This window comes from Camelina sativa, chromosome 18, assembly GCF_000633955.1.
Source record: "Camelina sativa cultivar DH55 chromosome 18, Cs, whole genome shotgun sequence".
Classification (NCBI taxonomy): Eukaryota; Viridiplantae; Streptophyta; class Magnoliopsida; order Brassicales; family Brassicaceae; genus Camelina; species Camelina sativa.
The window spans coordinates 14,581,709-14,603,303 of NC_025702.1; the positions used below are offsets into that span (position 1 = coordinate 14,581,709).

The 21,595-nt window shown below is 40.4% G+C and overlaps 2 protein-coding genes and 2 long non-coding RNA genes across 4 annotated transcripts; 2 read left to right on the plus strand and 2 right to left on the minus strand.

Annotated features, from left to right (window-relative positions):
* Nucleotides 124-7,069, minus strand: LOC104763493. Its single transcript, XR_002036591.1, has 3 exons — nt 6,629-7,069; nt 6,241-6,378; nt 124-445 (listed from the first exon to the last, which is right to left on the minus strand). It is a non-coding gene; the product is annotated as an uncharacterized LOC104763493 (long non-coding RNA).
* On the minus strand, nt 688-5,762 carry LOC109130632. The gene is made up of 2 exons (XR_002036592.1): nt 1,072-5,762; nt 688-989 (listed from the first exon to the last, which is right to left on the minus strand). It is a non-coding gene; the product is annotated as an uncharacterized LOC109130632 (long non-coding RNA).
* Nucleotides 8,050-9,699, plus strand: LOC104763494 (uncharacterized membrane protein At1g06890-like). Its single transcript, XM_019240231.1, has 6 exons — nt 8,050-8,201; nt 8,278-8,486; nt 8,580-8,673; nt 8,766-8,932; nt 9,039-9,209; nt 9,361-9,699. Exons 2-6 carry the CDS (start codon nt 8,281-8,283, stop codon nt 9,626-9,628), a joined length of 906 nt encoding a protein of 301 aa, XP_019095776.1. The 5' UTR covers nt 8,050-8,201; nt 8,278-8,280; the 3' UTR covers nt 9,629-9,699.
* On the plus strand, nt 11,905-15,399 carry LOC104761661 (zinc finger BED domain-containing protein RICESLEEPER 2-like). The gene is made up of 5 exons (XM_019240435.1): nt 11,905-13,226; nt 13,311-13,417; nt 13,633-15,068; nt 15,161-15,208; nt 15,308-15,399. Exons 3-4 carry the CDS (start codon nt 13,859-13,861, stop codon nt 15,181-15,183), a joined length of 1,233 nt encoding a protein of 410 aa, XP_019095980.1. The 5' UTR covers nt 11,905-13,226; nt 13,311-13,417; nt 13,633-13,858; the 3' UTR covers nt 15,184-15,208; nt 15,308-15,399.

Below are 21,595 nucleotides of genomic sequence, written 5' to 3' on the forward strand. Positions count from 1 at the left end.
CGCCGTCTCCTTCTTCGTTGCGTCTCCCGCTTGAGATCTTGTTTCAACCATCCTTTGCTCTGAGAATCGTCTTCGCTCTGATACCTTTGATACAAACAACTCACAATCACTCAAATCATACGATCAAGTCACCAAATAATCAATTTAGTATTCATGAAACACCAAATCGACAAGCCAGCTCTCAAAGCGAGAGAAGCCCAGCCAAATATTTTTAGGGATTTTTACAAGTTTTTTCTGATAACGATTCGATAAATCAAAAGGAAGAAGAAAACACATGATATAGACACCCTCCAACGGCCTTCTAAGCCGCTTAATCCATGCCATCCACGTGTTCGATCGAGATTAGCTTCCATATAAGTTGTCTCCAAGATGTTTCCACAGTGTCCCCTTCGCACGTGCTCTTCACTCCACTCACACGTGTGGTTCTGCATCATTCTTCTTCTTCCTGATTCCAATTGAATTGATCTTGTTAGCTCTGAAATTGAATTCTATGATCTGAACGCGTTTGGTATGGATATTGAATTTACGAAATTTGGAAACTTTAGTTCGTGCACTATACGTATTTGCAGCTGCATATATTGTCATTAGCAACTTCTTGTTGCTTGATTCTCAGTGAAGTCTTACTGTTTTTCTATTTAAACATATAAAATTCAGATCTTGAATTGATCTGTAGCTGTGTTTGAGAGAGATTTAATGTCAGTATATTTATCTGCTCTCCAAAGCGAATTGGCAGATTGGAAAATTGTAGCGTTGTTATCCTTTACTCGATCTGAGATTCTGAACTTATGCATTCAGAATCATTTAAAGAAAAAACTTACGTATTCAGGTATACTTTTGTTGTGGTAAATTGAGGAGCATTACGTGGCTCAAGGTTTGAGTATTGTTGGATAGTGGATACTTTCATGCGAACGAGAGGTTTGATGATGTCGAGCTCTGTGGTGTGGCTAAGAACATTGGTGATCACATCTCTCGCTATTTCCCTGATAAGACTGAAAATGGATATCGGATATATTTAGCTCAATTGATATACAAAGCAGGTGTTTAGATCATCATCTTATCTAAATCACTTACTCTTAGATCCCACGCAGGAGAAATTGCACATCAATATTGCATGAGGAACCAGGTACACTGTATCTCTTTATTTATAAGCTGAGGTGAACCGCCTTAAGCTAGATATTTTATCTGCAGAACCACGTGCTTCCATCGTAACACTCCTCGTAAAATATCTGCATCCAACGGTCATCTTAATTTGCATTTTCGCACGTGCCCCTCGTAGCACGTGTTGGCTTCTTCCTCACGTAAACCTGTAGTGGTTTATCAATACCCCCTCCCCTTCACCAACAAGCTTGTCCTCAAGCGATAGAGTTGGGAATTGCTGACGAAGCTCCTTCCAATTCTCCCAAGTTTTTTCATGTGCAGGTAAGCCACGCCACGAGACCAAGGCTTCCAACTGGCCTTGGGGATTGTAACGTGTAGCCAAAACCGCCTCAGGTACCAAGACCAGTTCATCATTGTCCGAAAAATACGAATGTAATGGTAGAACCTGATGATAAGAACCCAGTACTTGCTTCAACTATGAAACATGGAAGACTGGGTGAATCTTCGAGGACGGTGGTAATTGCAGGCGGTAAGCAGCCTTGCCCACGCGTTCGATGATTTTGAATGGCCCATAAAACTTAGCAGCCAGCTTCTGGCAGATACGCTTGACCACAGACTGCTGGCGATAGGGACGCAACTTAAGGTAGACCCACGAGTCCACCGCAAAGTCAACGTCCCGGCGGTGTTTGTCAGTGTTATTCGTCATTAGTTGCTGAGCGTGAAGCAAGTGAGAGCGGATAACAACAAGCATGGAGTCCCTCTCCAGAAGCATCTTCTCCAGTTCGAAATTCTGAGTAAAACGAGCTTCATAGGGGAGCAGAGGAGGAGGATCCCGACCGTACACCACCTTGAAGGGAGTGGACTGCAGAGACGTGTGGAAGGAGGTGTTATACCAAAGTTCCGCCCAAGGAAGAAACTTGGCCCAAGAGCGAGGGTGAGCAGAGGTAAAACACCGCAAATACGTTTCCAGACAGCGATTAAGGACCTCAGTTTGGCCATCCGACTGGGATGGAAAGCAGTATTGTACTTGAGCTTTGTTCCTGCCTGTTTGAAACAATCTTTCCAGAAGTTGCTGAGAAAAATGCGGTCCCTGTCGGAGACAATAGAAGCCGAAATCCCGTGCAGGCGAACCACCTCGTGAATGAACTTTTGAGCCAAGTCCTGAGTAGTAAACGGGTGGCGTAACCCCAAGAAATGGCCAAACTTGCTGAGGCAATCCACCACAACCAAGATGACGTTAACACCTTGAGACATAGGCAATCCCTGATAAATTCCATGCTCACTTTCTCCCAAACCCGAGCTGGGATAAGCAAAGGTTGAAGAAGTCCTGCAGGAGAGAGAGTGGAGGTCTTGTGAGTCTGACAAACCTCACATTCGGCGACATAATGCTGGAAATCCTTGAGCATCCACCACCAATGGAAAGACAACTGAATGCGTTTTAGTGTTTTGAGAACACCAGAATGGCCGCCAAACGGACTGTCAAGAAAGAGCTCCAAGATGAGGGGAATATGTCGTGACTGAGGAGGAAGAAGTAATCAGTTCTTGTGCCAAATTTTACCCTCCCTAACATCATAACCGCGGTCCGCCAACACCTGTGGATCTTTTTTAAGCAGACGCTGCAAGTCGACACTGCTTTGAATCTCCTTGTAAATGTCTTGCAGGTGCAAGCTGGTGGGGACGGTCAAGGCGAATAAACTCAGAGTAGAGACCAGAACTGGAGTGCGTTAAATCCGGGATAAGCCATCTGCTGCTTTGTTGTGAATACCAGGCTTATAAAGAATTTCAAACTCGTAAGGAAGCAGCTTGATTAACCATTTTTGGTAATTCATGGTGACCTCCCGCAGTTCCAACAGGAATTTGAGACTTTTCTGGTAAGTATGGACCACAAATCGGCGTCCCAATAGGTAGTGTTTCCATTTCTGTACCGCCAGAACAATGGCCATTAACTCCTGTTCGTAAACCAGCTTCAGTTGTTCCTTATCAGTGAGGCCATGGCTGAAAAAAGCAACAAGACGTTTGTCCTGCATCAAGACGGTGCCTAAGCCAAAACCAGAGGCATCGGCTTCGACAATGAAGAGCTTGGAGAAATTTCGTAAAGCCAGAACCGGTGCAGAGGCCATTGCAGTCTTCAAATGTTCAAATGCCACATGCGCCTCAGAAATCCAGTCAAAGCTATCTTTACGCAATAACTCCGTTAAAGGACGAGCAATCATGCCATATCCACGAACAAAGCCAGCGGTAATAGCCCGTGAGGCCAAGCAATCCTTGCAATTCCTTCACGGTACGGAGAGAAGGCCATTTGGTCATCGCCTGTGTCTTTGCAGGGTCCGTGGAGACTCCATCAGCAGAGATGACGTGACCAAGGTATTCGATACGAGATTGAGCAAAAAGGCACTTCTTCATGTTGGCAAAGAGGCGATTAGCAGCAAAGATCTGCATTACCACTCGCAAATGAATAATGTGATCCGAGAGTGTGGCACTGTAAATCAGCACATCATCGAAGAAGACTAGAATGAACTGACGAAGGTATGGTCGAAACAGCTCATTCATGAGTCCTTGAAAAGTTGCTGGAGCATTTGAGAGGCCAAAGGGCATGACAAGAAACTCATAGTGGCCGTCATGAGTGTGAAAGGCAGTTTTCTCAATGTCCTGTTCCTTCATGCAGATCTGGTGGTATCTTGCACGTAAATCAAGTTTGGAAAATACTCGAGCACCGTGGAGTTCATCCAGGAGCTGATCAATGATAGGGATAGGAAACTTGTCTGGAACAGTGGCTCTGTTTAACGCCCTGTAGTCCACACAAAATCGCCACGACTTATACTTCTTGCGAACTAAGAGAACTGGACTAGAAAAAGGACTATGGCTGGGACGGATGGTACCCGCCTGCAACATTCCTTGACCAGTGTCTCCATTATCTCCTTCTGTGTTGTAGGGTAACGGTAGGGACGCACACTGACCGCCTGCACCCCATTCACGAGAGTGATCGCATGTTCTCGGCCCCTGACAGCAGGTAGTCCAGTGGGTTCCTCAAACACGTGAGCATACTTCTGCAACACTCGAGAAACATCAAGATGAGTGAGCTGGTCCTGTTGGTGAAGCACTGTACTAGAACAAGCGATGGTGTGGTGCTCATCTACAAAAGGCTCTGTGAGTAGGAGAGCACTGTTAGACACAGGGGAGTTTGGTTCCCCAAACAAGCGCACCAATTCACCCTGATAATGGAAAGAAAACACCCACTTGTCCCAGTTTACTTGGCAATCCCCCAAGATGCGGAGCCAATACACCCCAGAATGACATCCACCTGACTGAGCTCCAACACAAATAAATCAGAGGTGAAAGTCCATCCTTGCACTTAACTTTACCCTGCGACAGACACCACCACTCATAGCAGTAACACCAATACCCAACACAATGGTCAGATTCTCAGAAGCTTGAATCTGCAGGTTCAAACGTTTAACCAAAGCCGGGGTGATGAAGTTATGCGTCGCCCCACTATCAATCAGCATAGTCACCTCATCATTAGTGATAACCCCACGAAGCTTGGTGGTAAGAGGAGAGGACAAACCCATGTAAGAACTGTAGGAGAGTTCTACATTTTGGCCAGCCTTCACCACCTCATAAACCTCAGGATCTTGGTGTTCCTGTATAACTTCCACCATGTAGTCATCGAGAACCGTGAGGATCTGGAGCTCCTTGTTTGGGCACTCATGACCACGGAACCACTTGCCATGACACTTGAAACACAAGCCTCTACGACGCATGTCATCCAGATCAGCGTTGGAATGGTGTTGTTAAGGACGCAGAGGCACACCGGAGCTCTGTTTCTCCGGAAGTTTACCCACATCTGAAACCACTGGTTTCCCTTTCCAAGTAACCACCGACGTTGACTGCTACGGATGAGTAGACGACTCCAGCTCACCCGCAGGTAACTCCTTCAACATTACTTTGCGTAAGGTGCTAGTTTCCATGGAGAGGGCCACTGCATTCATCTCAGGAAGACTCTGCGGTTTCATCATGTAAACTAACTCCTACATCTCATAGCGCAACCCATTCAAGAAGATACCCTCCAGTTTGTGATCATCCAACCCAGAAACTTGAGCAGAAAGGTCCTCAAAGAGCCGCAGATACTCAGCAATAGTTCCAGTTTGTTTGATACAAAAGAGACTCTGACTATGCCCTTTGATCCGCAAGTTCCCAAAGCGCAACAACAACCGATCCTTGAATTGAAACCAGTTGGAGAAGAGCAACCTGTTAACCTCCCAGTTGTACCAACCCAAGGCATCACCCGCGAGATGAACCGAGACCAGATCCAGCTTCTCCCTGTCATTAAACCCACCAATCCGGAAATATCTCTCTACCAAAGCAATCCACTCGTAAATACCCTCTCCCTCAAACACAGGCATCTCAGAGTTTTTCAACAGATTCTCACGAGATCCAGGGTTAAAATCACAAGGTTTAGAGTCAGCGGTAGAGGGAAAAACCTGTTTATGGACGTCTTGAGAACAAGAGTGATCGACGAAGCTCAATGTCGGCGAGCCGTGATGCTCCTCAGGCGGAGGAAGACGGAGCAAGAGCTTTTCCACCATTTGATGAAGCTGCTTGGAACGCGACCTTTCCTCGTGAAACTGAGTCATAAGCATGTTGATGCGGTCAAACAACTCGGGAATCGGATCCGAGTCAGAACCCGGCGACACCGCAGACTAAATCGGCGACAACTGAGATTCGAGCACCATGATTGCACGAACGCAGCGAGAGAACGATCCGGGTCACGAAGGCACCAATTTGATAAGACTGAAAATTGATATCGGATATATTTAGCTCAATCGATATACAAAGCAGGTGTTTAGATCATCATCTTATCTAAATCACTTACTCTTAGATCCCACGCATGAGAAATTGTACATTCTAATGCATATCACATAAACATAACAACAGTTTCCTCATCAAAGTTTGAAGCTAAATTCTCTCAATTGAAAACCTATATAGCTATATATCCATCCAAACTCTAATCAGTTTTTGGATGAGTGTTACTGTTTCCCTAACATGTACTAAAAGTCTGAAACTTACTAGGAAATACAGATAACCAACCTCCTAAAACAGTGGGGATAGATAGATAGATGGGAGAATGAAAGAGGTACCAACCTCAATAGAGTAAACATTAGTCTGACCAGCAGTATCTTTCTCAACATAGCCAGTCCAACCACGAGGCTTCCGAGGTGGGAATGTTCCCACCACTTTAGTCTTCTCTCCAGCTAACCATTCCATACTCACAGTTCCAACCTGTTGTGTGTTTCAGCCACCAAACCCCCCATCAATAACATCACTTCAATTGTAAAAAGGAACCCACTTTTGTAATAACTTCAATTCATAAACACCAATTCTATTGAAGGTTTCACTAAGTAACCATTCTTGGAGACTTAAATACTAAAATCTTATAAGAAAAGTCTGACTCTTTGTAAGAACCCAATAGCAAAGAACGAAGCAGATACAGATTCAAAGCTTCTTGTTAAAAGAGAAGGGATTGAGTTACCTCTTTCTCGGGAGCACATTCTTCGGCATTACAATCAGCATCAGAAGAAGAAGCTCTGACGACGGAGACGAGAAGTTTCCGTCCGCCGGACTTTGAATTGAGGAATCTGACAAGAGGTTTGGGCGATGCAAAGACGTAGCCGTTCGGGGATAGCAAAACAATATTGCATGAGGAACCACTTACACTGTATCTCTTTATTTATAAGCTGAGATTGTTATGTAATCCGATAGATTCAGCTAACGATCAACGATTGAATCGAATCAATGAACAAAACGAAACGAGAACAGAAAGAAAAAGAACACACGTGATTAACGAGTTCAGGATCCAAACCGGAATCCCTACGTCTCGCCGGAGTAAACCTCCGGAATCCACTAGATCTCTGAGAAACAATCCTTTAGGTTACAATCGCTCAGAACCTCTCTCTTCTCTCTAACTTCTCGAATCTTCTCTCTAACTTCTAACGATCTAACAAAATTGATCAAAACCCCTCGAGAGAAAGACCATTATGCCCCTCCTCGGTTTGTTATAACTCGCACAACAAAGCACGTGACTCCCACGTGACCGATTCTTTCTCTTGAGCTTGTGTAACCTTCTCTTCCACCGAGAGACTCTTCCACACTTAAAGCTTTTCCTGAAGAATATCTAAGTCACAACCTACAGAGGTGAACCGCCTTAAGCTAGATATTTTATCTGCAGAACCATGTGCTTCCATCGTAACACTCCTCGTAAGATATCTCCATCCAACGGTAATCTTAGTTTACATTTTCGCATGTGCCCTCGTAGCACGTGTTGGCTTCTTCCTCATGTAAACATGTAGTGGTTTATCATTCCCTCAGGCACCAATTCTCTTGGTGAACCTCTTATCCTTTACTTTCAAGTACAGGAGTTTCTTTAATCACTAGGTTTGACCATCTTATGTTGCACCTGTTTGCTGTTTGTAGTTTAACAACAAAAAGCTTGAAGCCTTGTCAGAGGGTAAAGAGCGAAGCCCTGTGATGCAGGTTGGTATTTCTAATCACAGCAAATGTTTAAAAAGCTAAGGATAGCATGGATATGAGATTTAGAAGTTAGTCAATTTAGTAAGCACTGAACAAGTTATGCCAAATATAAGATCAAGAGAAAAATGTGAAAGTCTGAGAAGCTCGACTTTTGTAATATTTGGTAACTTATTTGTTAGTCTCGACTTTTGAAGATAGTGATGCTGCAGAAGCAGGTACGTGATTATTATTATGAATCTGTTTCATCTTCCTTATAAAAATAGATCAGATTTTTTAATGTTAAAAGATGATGCTTTTATTTCCACATTGTCTCTGTTCTTCATCTGTTTTGATCGGATTGTTTTAAGGGTTTGTTTCTGTTTTCATGAAATGAATCACCTTTAGGTTTGTTTGATCTGTTTGTGCTTTTGTTTTGATTTGAAGGACGAGCTTTGGAGGAACTCAGAAGTTCATTATACAATGAGCTTAAAACATCAGAAGGAGCTAAAAGGAAACAACAGAGATTTTGTGGCCCTGTTGTTGCAATTTCCTTCAATTTCATTGTTGCTGTTGGAATCATCCTCGCCAATAAACTAGTAATCCCAAATTCCAGATTCCTGTTGTTCTCTGTTTTGCCCATGTCATAGTGATTTGTATGGTTGAATTTTGCAGGTGATGGGAAGAGTTGGATTCAATTTTCCAATCTTTCTAACATTGATTCACTATACTGTTGCTTGGATTCTTTTAGCTTTCTTCAAATCTCTCTCTTTGCTTCCAATGTCTCCTCCATCAAAGACTACACCTTTCTCCTCTCTCTTCTCTCTTGGAGCTGTCATGGCCTTTGCTTCTGGACTCGCTAATACCAGTCTCAAACACAACAGGTTTATTGCTTAATCCATAAACTTCATTGCTCAAATGACCTTTAATAACTCTGTTTCATATTTGAAAGCTTTTGTTTTTTGTTTTGTTTCCAGTGTTGGATTCTATCAGATGGCTAAGATCGCAGTGACACCAACGATTGTTCTTGCAGAGTTTGTTCTTTTCAAGAAAACCATCTCTTCCACAAAGGTTTTTGCTCGATTTTTTTTGTACATTAAGTATCATTACATATTTTTGGTGCTTACTCTGTTTTGGGGTTTTGTTTTGTCCTCACACAACAGGTCATGGCATTAGCTGTAATATCTCTAGGGGTGGCAATTGCGACAGTGACAGATCTAGAATTTAATTTGTTTGGCGCATTGGTAGCTGTGGCTTGGATTATCCCAAGTGCCATCAATAAAATCCTCTGGTCTAATCTTCAACAACAAGCTAATTGGACTGCCCTAGCGTAAGTAAGAAATACTAATTCTCTAGCTCTCTTTTACTTTTTTTTACTTATGGCTTAAGGCTTAAGCAATACAAGTCTCTCAGAATAATCTCTTTATTGAAAGTAGATTGATGTGGAAGACAACACCATTTACCGTCTTCTTCTTATTGGCTCTCATGCCATGGCTTGACCCACCTGGAATTTTACTGTTCAAATGGGATTTAGGTAACTCTTCTGCAATCCTCATCTCGGCTCTTCTCGGCTTTCTCCTCCAATGGTCTGGTGCACTCGCTCTCGGGTTAGTCATTTGTTTCTTTGCTTCGGTTAGAAAGATCAGTATTGAGTTGATAATTAAAATGATAGTGCGGATTTGGTTTGGTTTACATTTTATACCACCATACTTAAAAGAGGCTATATAGAGTACTAAAGTTGTTGTTTCTTAATTACAGGGCAACCTCGGCAACATCTCATGTAGTATTAGGGCAATTCAAGACATGTGTGATCTTGCTTGGAGGTTACGTTATCTTCGGCTCCGATCCTGGCTTCATCAGCATCTACGGCGCTGTGGCAGCTCTTGTCGGCATGTCTGTCTACACGTGGCTCAATCTTCCGGGGAAATCAGTCGATCACATCTCGAGCAAGCAGCTTCCAAGACAAACATTACCATTTCAAAACCTAAAGCCGAGGCTGACGACGGAAGAGGAGAGACCGGAGTAGCCGTAGTTTCCATTGATCCGAAGATAACGTAACCTCCAAGATTGTATAGCTTTATGTTTTTTGTTAGATGCCAAAGATTAAAAAAAAATAAAAGAGTTTAGTTTGTAACAATGGTTTTGATCTCGAACTAGTTTAGTAAATAATAAATACAGATTTTGGTTTAATCTCGAACTAGTTTAACCCTATTATATATATACAACAAACTATATATGATATCTCGAAATCCATACTCTCGTGTGGGTCGAACCCGCTATCAAAGATCAATTCAGCGAAAGACGAACTAATTGATCCCACAACAATACACGATATTTCAATACAAATGTATTTTTATAAACCTATCATAGCATTGAAATCGAACAAAAATATATAAAATTTGATATAAGTTGATTACATTAATTAATTACAATAAAGTACAAAAATATAATTTAGTTAGCTAACAATATTATATTATATTACAAGTCGTACTATATTTTTAATACTATAGTTCATAATGGGTTTATCGATTTGTCGTGCAGTTACGTGAAACCAAGCCGCCGCCGGGAGGGCCCGTCAACTGAATATGACAAGTGCCGTGCAGCATGTACGAATACGGAACAAATCCTAGAACTGCGTTGACTCTGAATATACTTTTTATTTCGTAATCAACCAAATTGCTCGCGACTTGTCTTCCGAGCTCAATCATAACATTGACCGGCAATAAGATGGAATCTGAAACAAGACCGATCGATTCTAGCCTATTCTGGCTGGAGAAGACTTAGCAAGAAAGAGAAGGGAAGAATAAGAAGAACGACCGAAGGAAGTTCGAAAAAAAATCAATAAGTCGAAAGATGGCCAATGGCCAAAAGTCAAAAAGCCAAGTCCAAAAGGAAGTAGAAGAGGAGGAATTGCCAAGTCAAAAACCACAAAAGGCCAAGCTACGGTGACAGACGTACACGGACAGAGATGGTACGGACGGACGTACAAGGTCGGGCATGGTACGGACACTTTGAACGTACATGGACAAAGACGGTACGGACACATCGGACGTACGCGGACAGAGACAGTACACACAAGTCGGACGTACGTAGACAGAGACGGTACGCACAGGTCGGACGTACATAGACGAAGACGGCACGGACCGAGTAAGGACGGGAAAGGACAGACGCATGCGGAATGGAGACAGTACGGATCGGGAAGGACGGACGCATGCCGAGTGGAGACGGTAAAGGACGAGTACAGCTGGTGAAGACCGATTGTATGCGGAACTATCAAGAAGTTGCGGTAGTGACGTTAGAGATGCGGTACGGACGGAGACATAGCGGACGGACCGAGAATTGATAGAACTAGCAGACGAGGCTTACGGTAATCGCGGTTTTGCGCGGAAACGTCGTAACGACCAAACAGCGGTCCGGAATTTAAGGAGCGATTGTCTGGCGGCACAAAAAGAGAAATTTTATTCTCTCTTCAATCACCCAATGGGATTTAATGCAACATTGGAGTTTAATCATTAGTTTGTTGAAAAGCAAAAAGAAGGACATAATCATTGTGTCTTTAAGGAGATGGCCAATAGAGATTCATGCACCAAAAAGGTGGGAGACAAAAGAGGATTCTCCCTTTACAAATCAACCAATCCGCACACATGCAAGAGAAAAGGAGAGATTCTCTCGATCTTGAGTAGCTTGTGCGCCAAGTGTTGCCAAAAGGAGTGGAGGAGAGATCAACCAAGTGGTTGCCATGCATTGGCTCACTCCACCGCCCAAAAACCTCTATATAAGGACGCCCATCCTCTCTCATTTTCGCCATTCACTCACTCTCAACTCAAAGGAGAAAAATCTCAAAGTTTCCTAAGTGTTTGCTCTCTCAACGTCGGAGAGAGAGACCGGAGTGAGACGCTGTCGGAGACGCTGTTTGGGTCGAGGAAAGACACAGTGCGTGGACACTGTTGGACGCAGTTCAGAGACGCAGTTCGTGGACGTTGTTGGACGCAGTTTGATGCGAAGAAGGAGTTGTCTGATCCGCAGTGCCGTGAAGTCTGATCATCAATCTGTTGTATCACTGTGAGTTCTGTGGTAGTTTTGCGTGGGGTGCTGCATGGTTCCTATGGACCATGTACGTACCCATTGTGTGTTGCATTTAGATTAGGATCATGTTAGGATCAGTTAAATGTTGATGCATTAATTTGGTAGGATTCATGTTTAAATCACATAGAATTATGCTAGGAATCACCATGCATGTTGAGAATTGATGAGAATTGAACTGCATATTTTCATGATGAACTTGATGTATTTTTAGCAATTTGGCTTGCTTAAAATTTGGACCATGGACTTGCATAAATAGTTAAATTAGTAGATTATTACTTGCAATATTTTCTTGCTTAAAAATCGGATTAATATGGTTGCATGCATGTAGAACAATCTAGGTTGCTTGAATTATTATTCTTGTTTCCTGTTGATTGTTGTGTGTTTTCTTGCTTGATTTTCTTGCTTGCTTTGCTTGATTTATCTTGCTTGATTTGCTTGTTTTAGTACTAAATTCTTTGCGTTTTTACTCTTAGAAGTTTAGTACTTATTTTAGCTAGTCTCTTGAATTATATTTGTTATCTTTCTCGAGTCGTAGCTAGAATAGAGTAGTCGATCTTCTGTTCCACCTATTAAAAATTGTCTCGTGGGAAGTTCTCAATGACCACTTACACGGGACAACGTCGGCGTCTAGCTAGCTACTAGAGCGACAGCTACTAGACGTCGTAGCAGTGGATGGTTCATGCCGGATGCCTTTGTGGTTTCCGCATGGACAGAGGTAAGGAACGGAACAGATTATCGAGGGCCCATAGGTGAAAGAGTCTAGGGTAGTTGAGTAATCCTTAATTATTCTAGTCGTCTTGTTCATCGCATAGGAGTGAAGAGTCTAGTTTGTTTGAGTCAAGTCTTGCTTGTACTAACCCTCTTTGCTTGCTTGTTTGTTATTTGCTTCCGATATCGTTTCTGTTGCGTAGCTTTGATTGCTTGCCTTGCTTGTTTCCTTCCTTGTTGGGGTAGTCGGGGTGGGAAAAATTAGAAGCATGTTTAGGATTGGGGTACCCAGGCTCACTGAGTAATCTTAGATTACTCATGATAATTATTTGTCTTGCAGAAAGTCTAGGAAGAGTCTAGATCTGGAGCGAACTTAGGGTACCGGATAGGGATTGTTTTCTGTGTTTTTGTAAAACCCTATATTTTCCTAAAATGTATTCTATGGAAATATCCGACTATTATGTATTGCTTTGATAACTTATTTTTCAATGTAATATTTTATTAAAGTAATATATTCGGTTTTTGGGGAAACATGGCAAGTTGCATTTGATACATTTGGCCTTGTCCGGACCAATACAACGCGCCAGGACCGCGTAGGTTGCAAAGCCTAAGCAAACCTCGGCCGTGGGCAGAGTCGCGTCCAGGAGGACTGGTTGGGAAGCTGCAGCTTCCGTCCCTCGGTCGGACCACCCGGGTGTGATCTCCCAAGCGTAACGTCCTGTGGCTGTCCGTGTCCTCGTCCGGGGCATAGGTACGGTTCGGGGGCATTACACCATCAATAAAATCCTCTGGTCTAATCTTCAGCAACAAGCTAATTGGACTGCCCTTGCGTAAGATATACTAATTCTCTAGCTCTCTTTTACTTTTAACTTATGGCTTAAGCATTACATGTCTCTTAAAAATAAACTCTTTAGTGAACGTAGATTAATGTGGAAGAAAACGCCAATTACCGTCTTCTTCTTATTGGCTCTCATGCCATGGCTTGACCCACTTGGAGTTTTACTGTTCAAATGGGATTTAGGTAACTCTTCTACAATCCTCATCTTGGCTCTTCTCGGCTTTCTTCTCTAATGGTCTGGTGCACTCGCTCTCGGGTTAATAGTTTTTTGTTATTTGCTTTGGTTTGAAGATCACTCTTGAGTTTGATAAAATGTTAGTGTGGATTTGGTTTGGTTTACATTTATACCACCATACATATGAGGCTAGAGTACTAAAGTTGTTGTTTCTTAATTACAGGGAAACCTCGGCAAAATCTCATGTAGTATTAGGGAAATTCAAGACATGTGTGATCTTGCTTGGAGGTTACGTTATCTTCGGGTCCGATCCTGGCTTCATCAGCATCTACGGCGCTAGGCCTGGGCAAAATACCCGACCCGAAATACCCGTATTGGATCCGAACCAAAAAACCCCGGTTCGGATCGGGGGTGGATCCTATACAATATATTAGTGTTGCGCCCACATCATGAATTTGATTGTCAGAGATGGTTTGCATGAAATGAAGGGTAAAATTACAGCAATTCGTAATGCAATTCAGTATGTGAGGTCTAATACTAAAAGGTGTGAGTCATTTGAGCAGAAGGTTGTCTCAGGTAAGATGACTAGAGGGAGTTTGCCTTTGGACGTCAAAACAAGGTGGAACTCAACTTACTTAATGTTGTCAAGAGCTTTGAAGTTTAGAGCAGCATTTGATAAGATGGAAATGGAGGACAAGTTATACAATGACTTCTTTCTAGAAGTAGTGGATGGAGAGAAAAGGATTGGGCCACCTCAATTTGCTGATTGGAATGCAGTGGAGAGGTTAGTAAAGTTTCTAGCAATCTTTTACAAATCCACTTTGGTTCTCTCTGCATCTGCTAGTGTTGCATCTTACAAATGCTATGGTGAAATAGTAACTATAGAGAAGAGTCTGATGGTCTTGAGTACTAGTTTAGACAAGGATTTGAGAACAAAAGCTGATGAAATGATTGCTAAATTTGAAAAGTATTGGGATGGAATGAAGCATATAAACAAAATGTTGATTGTTGCTAGTGTCTTTGATCCAAGGAAAAAAATGCAGTTTGCTAATATGTGCTTTGAAAAGCTTTATGGTAAAGAGAGTTCAGAAGTAGCAGAGATGAATGAATCAGTCACTGATGTTTTGAAAGCTCTGTTTAAAGAGTATAGTGGAGTTCATAACAAAGGAATAGACAATCAATCATCACAGTCAAATCCGACATCAACAGTTGGTGGCCGAGAGTACAATGATGCAACTCACACCACTCATGTATTGGATGATGATGTTGGGTATGAAGTGCCAGAGTCAATGGATTATGCTTATCCAAGAGATGAGTTAGAAATTTATTTGAAAGAAAAAGTGGAGAATCCTAAAACGATTATGGGAACAGAATGGTATGTGTTGTCTTGGTGGAAGGTGAACAATAGTAAGTATCCAGTTTTAGCAGAAATAGCTAAGGATGTGTTGGCAATGCAAGTTTCTTCTGTTGCATCTGAAAGTGCATTTAGCACTAGTGGTCGTATCATAGAGCCACATAGGAGCTGTTTAAGTCATTATATGGTTGAAGTCTTGATGTGCACAGAGCAATGGCTAAAGTGTGAGCTGAACTCAAGTGACAAAACTTTTACAAATGCACAACTTCTTGCTGATATTGAAATGTTTGATACTCTTCAAAGAAGTAATTTCTTTTGTTATATTCTTTTTTGTCAATCTTGAGTATTAACATTCATCTCTCGGATTAGCATTCATGTTTTTGTTATTAACTTTCAGAATTTGATGGTGAAGTTAACTGAAGCTATAATCATCTTCCGATATAAGGTAATTACATCCCACAACTTAACTAGGCACTTAATTACCATTGGATCGAGTATGTATCACTAATTTAACTAGTAACAATCTGATTCTTCTTTCAAACAGAGAAACGGTGAAGACGTACAAGGAAACGGTGAAGACGTCTTTGATGTGGTGAATCTTTCCTTTGATTCTTGATGTTTTTTTTTTCAATTTTCTCAATACCTACTTCTAGTTCTAGCTTTCATAAGACTTTTGAATTTGATTTTGGATGTTACTACTCTACTACTTGTTTATGTTTTGGATTATCCTTTTGGATTATGTTTTCTCTTGTTTGTATATATAGGGGTATTTTAAGTATATATGGGTAATTCGGTTCTAAACATGTGAAAAATACTAGATCAAATTGAAAAATACTTATATTTCGGTATTCCAAGAAAATATCTGAACCGATCCAAACCCGAAAAAACTCGAAACCCGAACCGAAATTTTTATAATACCTATATGATTCCATAAATTATAAACCCGAAATACCCGAAACCCAAATTACCCAAACCGAACCCGAACCGATACCCATAATGCCCATGACTATACGGCATTGTGGCAGCTCTTGGCCTCTTGTCGGCATGTCTGTCTACATGTGGCTCAATCTTCCGGGGAAATCAGTCGATCACATCTCGAGCAAGCAGCTTCCAAAACAAACATTACCATTTCAAAACCTAAAGTTGAGGCTGACGACAGAAGAGGAGAGATCAGAGTAGCCGTAGTTTCCATTGATCCAAAGATAACGTAACCTCCAAGATTGTATAGCTTTATGTTTTTGTTAGATGCCAAAGATTAAAAAAAAATAAAAGAGTTTAGTTTGTAACAATGATTTGATCTCGAACTAGTTTTTATAATACCTATATGATTCCATAAATTATAAACCCGAAATACCTGAAACCCGAATTACCCGAACCGAACCCGAACAGATACCGATAATGCCCAAGACTATACGGCGCTGTGGCAGCTCTTGGCCTCTTGTCGGCATGTCTGTCTACACGTGGCTCAATCTTCCAGGGAAATCAGTCGATCACATCTCGAGCAAGCAGCTTCCAAAACAAACATTACCGTTTCAAAACCTAAAGCCGAGGCTGACGATGGAAGAGGAGAGATCGGAGTAGCCGTAGTTTCCAATAATCTGAAGATATCGTAACCTCCAAGATTGTATAGCTTTATGTTTTTGTTAGATGCCAAAGATTAAAAAAAATAAAAGAGTTTAGTTTGTAACAATTATTGATCTCGAACTAGTTTAGTAAATAATAAATACAGATTTTGGTTTAATCTCGAACTAGTTTAACCCTTATTATATACAGTAAAACCTCTATAAATTAATACTTTATAAATTAATAAACACTATAAATTAATAATTTTGATAGTCTCAAGTCGGGACAGTGTAAAAAATAACAAAATTCGATTAGATAATAAGATAATAATTTTTTGAAATCCCCATGTAAAATATTGTCCCAATAATATCATAAATTAATAATCATGCAAATTTACATATATATATATATATATGCTGATATAGTAAAGTATGTTTATCTTAAACCTCATATCTATAAAACAATTGTTATGTTGTATCTTCAAACTGTAATGATATAAAATATTCTATAACATTTCATAAAACAGCTAAAACTTTTTGTAACGCCCGCAAACCAATTTCTGGAATTTTGGTTAGGGTGTCGATCGACACCACTTATGGTGTCGGTTGACACCGTTTGCAGACGGTTTGATGGGTTCGATTTTAATCGTCCGGTTTGCGTGGTTGGTTTAGGGGAAGCCCTAAACTCGAGTTTAAAAGGGGAACTCGACTTATTTCGTCCTTTGAGCCGTTTTTGACAGAGAAACAGAGAGAAGAAGGAGAAAACGTTTTTGAGAGAGATTTGTGAGATCCTTGGCTGTTCTTGAGAGATCTGTTACTGCGGAGTGAAGATCTTGTGCTAGGAACAAAGGAGAAGGCTTCTAAGTGTTGGATTCGTCGTGGTTGAGTGAGAATCTTCCTGCAAAAGAGGTGAGTGCATGACCATGGCTTATCTAAGTCTGAGAGTCCTTTGTTTGCTTGATTGGTTTTGTTTTGTAGTGTTGTTCTTGCTTGTGGTGGTTGTGTTATGGTTATTATAGGTTCCTGAAGCTTTTGGGTGAGTTTGGAACGGATTGGAGGTGGTTGGAAACGGAGATTCGATGATCGGCTTCGAGCAAAACGCGTCTGCGGAGTCGGTGTTGATCGACACCATGTTGGTGTCGGTGGACACCATGTTTGGGCAGTGTCGATCGACACCAACAGATGTATTTATGATAATACTTACGCATCTCAATTGTTGTTTGTGGTGTGCAGGTATGTGACGTGGAATCATGGCGATGAGGAGGAGGATGATCTAGGGTCTCGTTTGTGTGTTGGTGGTTACATTGTTTATTTTGAACCTTGGATAGAGTTATGCTAGGTTGGTGGATAGATTGGTTAGGAATGTTATTGTATTGATGATGTATTGGTTTTGTATTATTGGTATGTTTCCGCTATGCTTAATGGTTATTGTTTGTTTAATGATGAGTTGTGGTTTGGGTTGGTTAATTAAGTAGTATGGATACTTAATTATATATATATATATATATATATTGTATTTATTAAAAAAAAAGAATCGGGTTGCTTTAGTTTGGTATCAGAGCTTATACGGTTCTCGGATGGTTATGTGGATGGTTTAAAGCGGTTTAGGAATTTAATTGGTTGAATTATCTTCCTATTGCTTGATGCATGATGATGTGTGATGAAATTGATTATGAGTAGTTAGTCAATTTGGTGTGGTATGGAGTCCTAGTATCATCCTCTTCGAGCCTTCAATGAGATTCCACGGTAAGTTGTTTTATGTGTTGTTAGTTGTGTATTGTTTTTAGCTTCTGTATGGGAGGTGCAGTTGGCTATTGACAAGTTGTTGGAAAGTGGTGGATCACGCCAGTATTGGGAAATACCGTTGGCGTGATTTGTGAAAGTGGATGTGTTGGAAAGGGATTTCTGAGAAGTTAAGTTGGAGACTTACTTCGTTCAGGGTGGCTGGAGTGCCACTGTTTAACAAGATGAGGTGGTGTTCAGAGTACGAAATTTTCGTGAAGCGGTGGTGTTGAGGGAAGTTTCCCGAAATAGAAATTTCTATAAGTGGAAAGTTTCCAAAATAGGAAAGTTCTAAAAATGAAAAGTTTTATAGTAGTTAGAATTTCTCCATTTTTAGCGGTTGTGTGCCTTGGAGGGGCTTGTGTGGCCTTCGTGGCAGACTTTTGAGTAAGTGTGTGCCCGTGTATGGCGGTCTTCTCAGACATTGTGTGGCCTTTGTGGCGGGCTGTTTAGCCAATTGTGTGGCCGATGTGCTTACTAGTGTTGTTGAAGAGGATTTAATAAGATGATTAGTTCCTATGGAATCCTGAGGTATAGTGGGTTAAATGATTATGCGATTTCTATAAATGGATAGTTCCATAAATAGAAAGTTTATCAAAATGTGAAGTTCTATGAATAGTTAGGACTTGTCTATTTTTGGAAAGGGGATGTGAAATGCCGGAGTTACGGCTTGCAAAGCATTTGATGCGGTGAATCAGAATATGCATACGTATGGTACTTGTTTGTTTTATTACGCTCGAATTGATGATTTGTTGTGGATAATTGCCAAGAGGAAAAGCTATTTTTGGAAAGGGTGTGTGTAAACACCCGATTGGTTGAGATGTTTTAGAGATGGCCTGAATAGTGGTCATGGTGGTGGTGATATTCTGGTGAGGGAATATGGTGGTTGGTAGGACATTGTGATGTTTTACGGGAACCACAGGAGGTAGTTCCGGTCGGGAGATGCTTATAGACCTTAGGACTTGTTTGCTCATGAGGAGATGATTAGTTCTTCGGAGGAGATGATTATTTCTCCTGAGAGGATGATTAGTTCTCCTAGTGCACCACGGGCTTGACGGGTTGCAACCCTGAGAGCGGCAGAGGAGATGATTAGTTCTCCTAGGGGATGAGTAGTTCCCCTGGTACCGAGATCTCGAGGGTGACGATCCGAGAGTGAGACAGTATGGCTCGAGGACGACGGTCTGAGAGTGCAGGCGGTGCAGTTCGAGGGTTGCGACCTGATCAATTGGTGGCAACTTGTCTTGTGGGAAGGTTGATAAAGGGTGAGGACCAGGGTTCGAGGAACGTCTGGCGCACCAATAACCTACTGTGGATTTGGATGAGTAGTTCCATTTGCCACGGTGAGGGGTTAGGATCGATGCCCTGCAGGGTCAGCTTTGAGCCTATGGGGGCAAGCTAGCAGTGAGGCTAGTGGGGTCCACGGGATGGGTTGTTACACTTTTTAAAGTTTTCAATTTCTAAATATGAATCATTTACATTTTTATATTTTGCACTCACACCCACTTTCTCCAAAAGTATTAACACTCACACCTACTTTCTACTACTCATATACTTTTCTCAAGTTTAATTACATTTTACCTCTCACTCCTTATAACCCCTTCTATTTTTTTTTTTTTCTCTCTCTCTCTCTCTCACAATTATTCAACCAAACAATACATGTTATTCTTCATTAAAAGAGAAAAGCTTATTTATGTTTCTCTCCCTTTCTCTCTCACATTTCTTTTCTAAAGTTTTCAAAAACCATTCCAACAATGGTGGAAATCTAGAGAAGGTGAAATCTTTAGATCTTTTTCCTTATCACTTTAGATTATATGAAATTTGATCTGGGTTTTCTTGGTTTTATTGTGATTTTGTGATTTTACTGATTAATTGTGAACTTTTTAATATTGAATTTGTTTTAGTTCGATCTGGGAAAAAGTTTGAGTTTTGTTGTGTGAGTGTTATTTATTACTTATATTGTATCCACAAATAGTTATCCATTTGGATAAGTTTGACAAATAATGTATCCACAAATACTATATCCACAAATAGTTATCCAAGTGGACAAATATCGTATCCACAAATTGCACTATAACCCCATATGTTTCCATATGAACATGTTGTCATAGTCACCTGAATTGATGTGTATTACTTCTATTCTGTATGAATAAACACAAGTAACTATCTATTAACAATACTGCAATTGACTATCCACTTATCATTGAACAAATGTTCAACGACAAATGGATACTTTATAATCTAAAAATTCATCAAAAATATAGCAATATGTATCTTAAAATATAGAAAATATATAATCATAACATATTGTATATAAATAAATAGATAATTTGTTTTATAATAAACATTTAAAGTGTTAATAACAAAAAAAAAAAAGAGAAAAATAGAGAAAATAAGGAGAGAAAGAGGAGAGGGGCAAAATTGTCCAACTAACAATGACACCTAAGCAGCAAACTTAAGAAAGTATAGCAAGTTTGTAAATTGGGTATGGGTGCAACAAGTTGAACCCAAAGTGAGTGTGGATGCAATAAACTCTATTATTATTCATAAATTTGAATATTTATGTCATGTGTATAAGTGAATTTGTCTATAATATTTGTAATTCATTGTCAATAATATTTTTAAATATTTCAAATTCAATTTCAATATCGTAAAATTTACAACATCTAAATTTCTAATCTTATTTTGCAAAAATTGTTTTAATGCATAATTTTTAAAAAAAAATAAATAATTAAAAATATATTTATAAATTAATATCACTGTAAATTAATAAAATGTCTTGGTCCCAACATTATTAATTTATAGAGGTTTTGCTGTATACAACAAACTACTGTATATATGATAGGGCTCATACATTAGTAATAAAAAAGTTAAATTCGAAAAAAGGTGGGAAAACCACACTCCCGTAGGGCGAACCCGCGACCTCAAACAAATTCAACATAGGAAGGAACCAGTTGATCACACAACAATACTCAATATTATGATACAAATTTATGTTTATAAATACTCGATATTATGATACAAATTTATGTTTATAAACTTATATCGTACCATCGAAATCGAAAAAAATGTGGGAACTCCACATTGCTATGGGTCGAACCAGCGATCTTAGACAAATTCAGAGTAGAACATAACCAGTTGATCCCACAACAATACTCGATATTATGATACAAATTTATGGTTATAAACCTATCGTAGCATCGAAATCGAAAAAAAATATGGGAAATCCACACACCTGTGGAGTCGAACCCTAGATCTCAGACAAATCCAGCGTAGGACGTAACCAGTAGATCACACAGCAATACTCGCTATTGTGATACAAATCTATTTTTATAAACCTATTATGGCATCGAAATCGAAAAAAAATGTGGGAAATCCACACTCTTGTGCACCCGCGATCTCATAAAATAATTTTATGTGAAAACACTAACAGAATATATAAAATTTGATATAAGTTGATTACATTAATTAATTGCAATAAATTACAATAT

Excerpts from the sequence above, each read along its gene's own strand:
- LOC104763494 (XM_019240231.1), top strand. The coding sequence starts at position 8,281 with ATGGGAAGAGTTGGATTCAATTTTCCAATCTTTCTAACATTGATTCAC. Across the intron at positions 8,674-8,765 it reads AAACCATCTCTTCCACAAAG|GTCATGGCATTAGCTGTAAT; the intron begins GTTTTTGCTCGA and ends CTCACACAACAG. Across the intron at positions 9,210-9,360 it reads TCTGGTGCACTCGCTCTCGG|GGCAACCTCGGCAACATCTC; the intron begins GTTAGTCATTTG and ends TCTTAATTACAG.
- LOC104761661 (XM_019240435.1), top strand. The coding sequence starts at position 13,859 with ATGAATTTGATTGTCAGAGATGGTTTGCATGAAATGAAGGGTAAAATT. Across the intron at positions 15,069-15,160 it reads GTTTGATACTCTTCAAAGAA|AATTTGATGGTGAAGTTAAC; the intron begins GTAATTTCTTTT and ends ATTAACTTTCAG.